Raw genomic sequence first — 2,389 nt, 5'->3', positions numbered from 1 at the left:
GCAGCCCATCTAATACATTCTAGTATGCAACAGACTGCAGCCAGTCGGGTACTCTTGGCAATAGACTCTAAAGCTAAAGGGAGGGGGATAAACACATTTATACAGGAGATCATCAACATGCCAATCCAGTGAAACTGAAAGCTGGTTAGTTTTCAAAGTCTGTGGGAGGATATCCACTGCTCCCTGGATCCTGAGTGCTTTACTAAAGGACTTATAACCTTACCCACCACCTTTGTTCACAGCTCAATGGAGTTTGTGACAGCCCTAGAAGACCTCCAAACAGGGGCTAGCTGTCCCATCTGTCTGGACTACTTGAAAGACCCAGTGACCATCAACTGTGGGCATAACTTCTGTCTCTCTTGCATCAGTATCTCCTGGAAGGATCTAAATGATACTTTCCCCTGCCCCTTTTGCCGTCATTGCTTTCCAGAAAGGAAGTTCACAAGCAATCCCCAGCTGGGTAATTTGATTGAAATTGCTAAGCTACTACAGGTAAGAAGAAGCAAGAGGAAGAGGAAAGAAGAGAAGCTTATATGTGAAAAGCATAATCAGGTTTTGACCTTTTTCTGTCAGAAGGACCTAGAAGTTTTATGTCCACAGTGTAGTTTCTCCACTGATCACCGGAATCACTACATTTGGCCCATAGAGAAGGCTGCTCCTCATCATAGGAAAAGATTAGAGAATTGCATTGAACCATGGAAGGAGAGAATTGAACAAGTGGAAAAGGTGATAATGATGCAAACCAGAAAATCATTGGAACTGAAGAAGAAGGTAGAATATAGGAGGGAAGAAATAAAGTCTGAATTTGAGCAACTTTTGTTGTTTCTCAAAAATGAGCAAGAGACCGTTCTTCGGCAATTACAAGATGACGAAGTGGACATTTTAACAAAACTAAATGAAAACCTGACAACATTTTCAAATCATCTTTCCACATTAAAATATCTACTAAAGGAGGTTGAGGGCAAATACACGAAGTCAGGGCTGGAATTACTAACAGATGTTAAAAGTATCTACCATAGATATAAAACCTTAAAGTCCCCTGAACCTTTTTCATTCCAATTAAAGGAATATGGTTACCATCTTCCTCCACAATATTCTGGCCTAAATAAAATTATCAAGGGATTTCAAGTAGATCTAATTCTAGATCCTGAAACAGCACATCGTAAGCTTATTATCTCGGAAGATAGAAAAACTGTGCAATATGGAAATAAGATGCATAGCTTACCTCATAACCCAAGGAGGTTTTATCTCTGCCCGGCTGTTCTGGGTTCTGGGGGCTACAATTCTGGCAGGCAGTATTGGGAGGTGGATGTGAAAGACAAGCCTGAATGGATTGTTGGTGTCTGCAGAGACTCTCTTCCCAGAAGGAGAAAGAATCAGAATCAACCAATTTTAGTGCAGGATGGGTTATGGGGTATTGGACGATGTAGTCAGAGTAATTATATTGCGTTGGGTCCTAAAAAAATTAATCTGCTGCCAAAAGTAATACCCAGAAAGATTGGCATTTTTTTAGACTGTGAATTGTGTGAGATTTCTTTTTACAACTTGAGTGATAGATCTCTTCTCTATATTTTTAACTATTATTGTACAGAAACACTCTGGCCTTATTTCTACACTGGAACTGACTCAAAACCTCTTAAAATCTGTACAGTAACAGATTCTGAATGATGAACTATTGTAAAATTCTTAATTGTTTTTTTTTTCTATTGAGGCAGTGCACAGAACTAAGCCAATTAATCTAGTCTCAACAATTCTGTTGTTTTTTGTTGTTGGTTTTTTGTTTGCTTTGTTTTGTTGCAGTTTTAGTTTTTCCTTTAAACAACCAGAATGTTTTTTATCTCTGTTTCAGCAGCTTCTAGAAAATATAGTTATAGGGGCACCTGGCTGGCTCAGTGTGTAGAACATGGCAACTCCTGATCCCAGGATCAAGTCTGAGCCCCACGTTAGGGGTGGAGCTTACTCTTTTTTAAATATGGTTATGGGACACCTGGGTGGCTCATTCAATTGGGCATCTGACTCTTGATTTTGGCTCAGGTCATGATTTCGCAGTTTGTGGAATCGAGCCCCACATTGGGCTCTGAGCCGACAGCATGGAGCCTGCTTGGGATTCTCTCTCTCTCTCTCTCTCTCTCTCTCTCTCTCTCTCTGTCTCGATAAATAAACAAACAAACAGGGAAAAGTCTGGTTATGCCTACTTTACAGATAAATTGTGGGATCAAATTGGAGAATGGTTTGGAAATTCTAATAAAATACCTATAAAATATGTTACTTTAGAAGTCTAGTAATTGTCATTAAAAGTCCAATAAATTTTTTTGTGTTGCCTACATGTTTTGCCATAAAAAAATACATAAGCCTTTATGAAAAGCATCCATTACCATGCCAGGACCAT

The 2,389-nt window shown here is 39.3% G+C and overlaps 1 protein-coding gene across 1 annotated transcript; it reads left to right on the top strand.

Annotated features, from left to right (window-relative positions):
* Nucleotides 1-246: 246 nt before the first annotated feature.
* LOC115511507 (tripartite motif-containing protein 60-like) lies at nt 247-1,668 on the top strand. Its single transcript, XM_030311888.1, has one exon. The coding sequence runs from the start codon at nt 247-249 to the stop codon at nt 1,666-1,668; it is 1,422 nt and encodes a 473-aa protein (XP_030167748.1).
* Nucleotides 1,669-2,389: the final 721 nt, after the last annotated feature.

Source organism: Lynx canadensis, chromosome B1, assembly GCF_007474595.2.
Source record: "Lynx canadensis isolate LIC74 chromosome B1, mLynCan4.pri.v2, whole genome shotgun sequence".
NCBI classification, from domain to species: domain Eukaryota; kingdom Metazoa; phylum Chordata; class Mammalia; order Carnivora; family Felidae; genus Lynx; species Lynx canadensis.
Note: the sequence above shows the minus strand (reverse complement) of the source record. Positions and strands in the feature narration are given on the sequence as shown.

What these genes read in the sequence shown, in the direction of transcription:
- LOC115511507 (XM_030311888.1), top strand. Translation starts at nt 247, where the DNA reads ATGGAGTTTGTGACAGCCCTAGAAGACCTCCAAACAGGGGCTAGCTGT.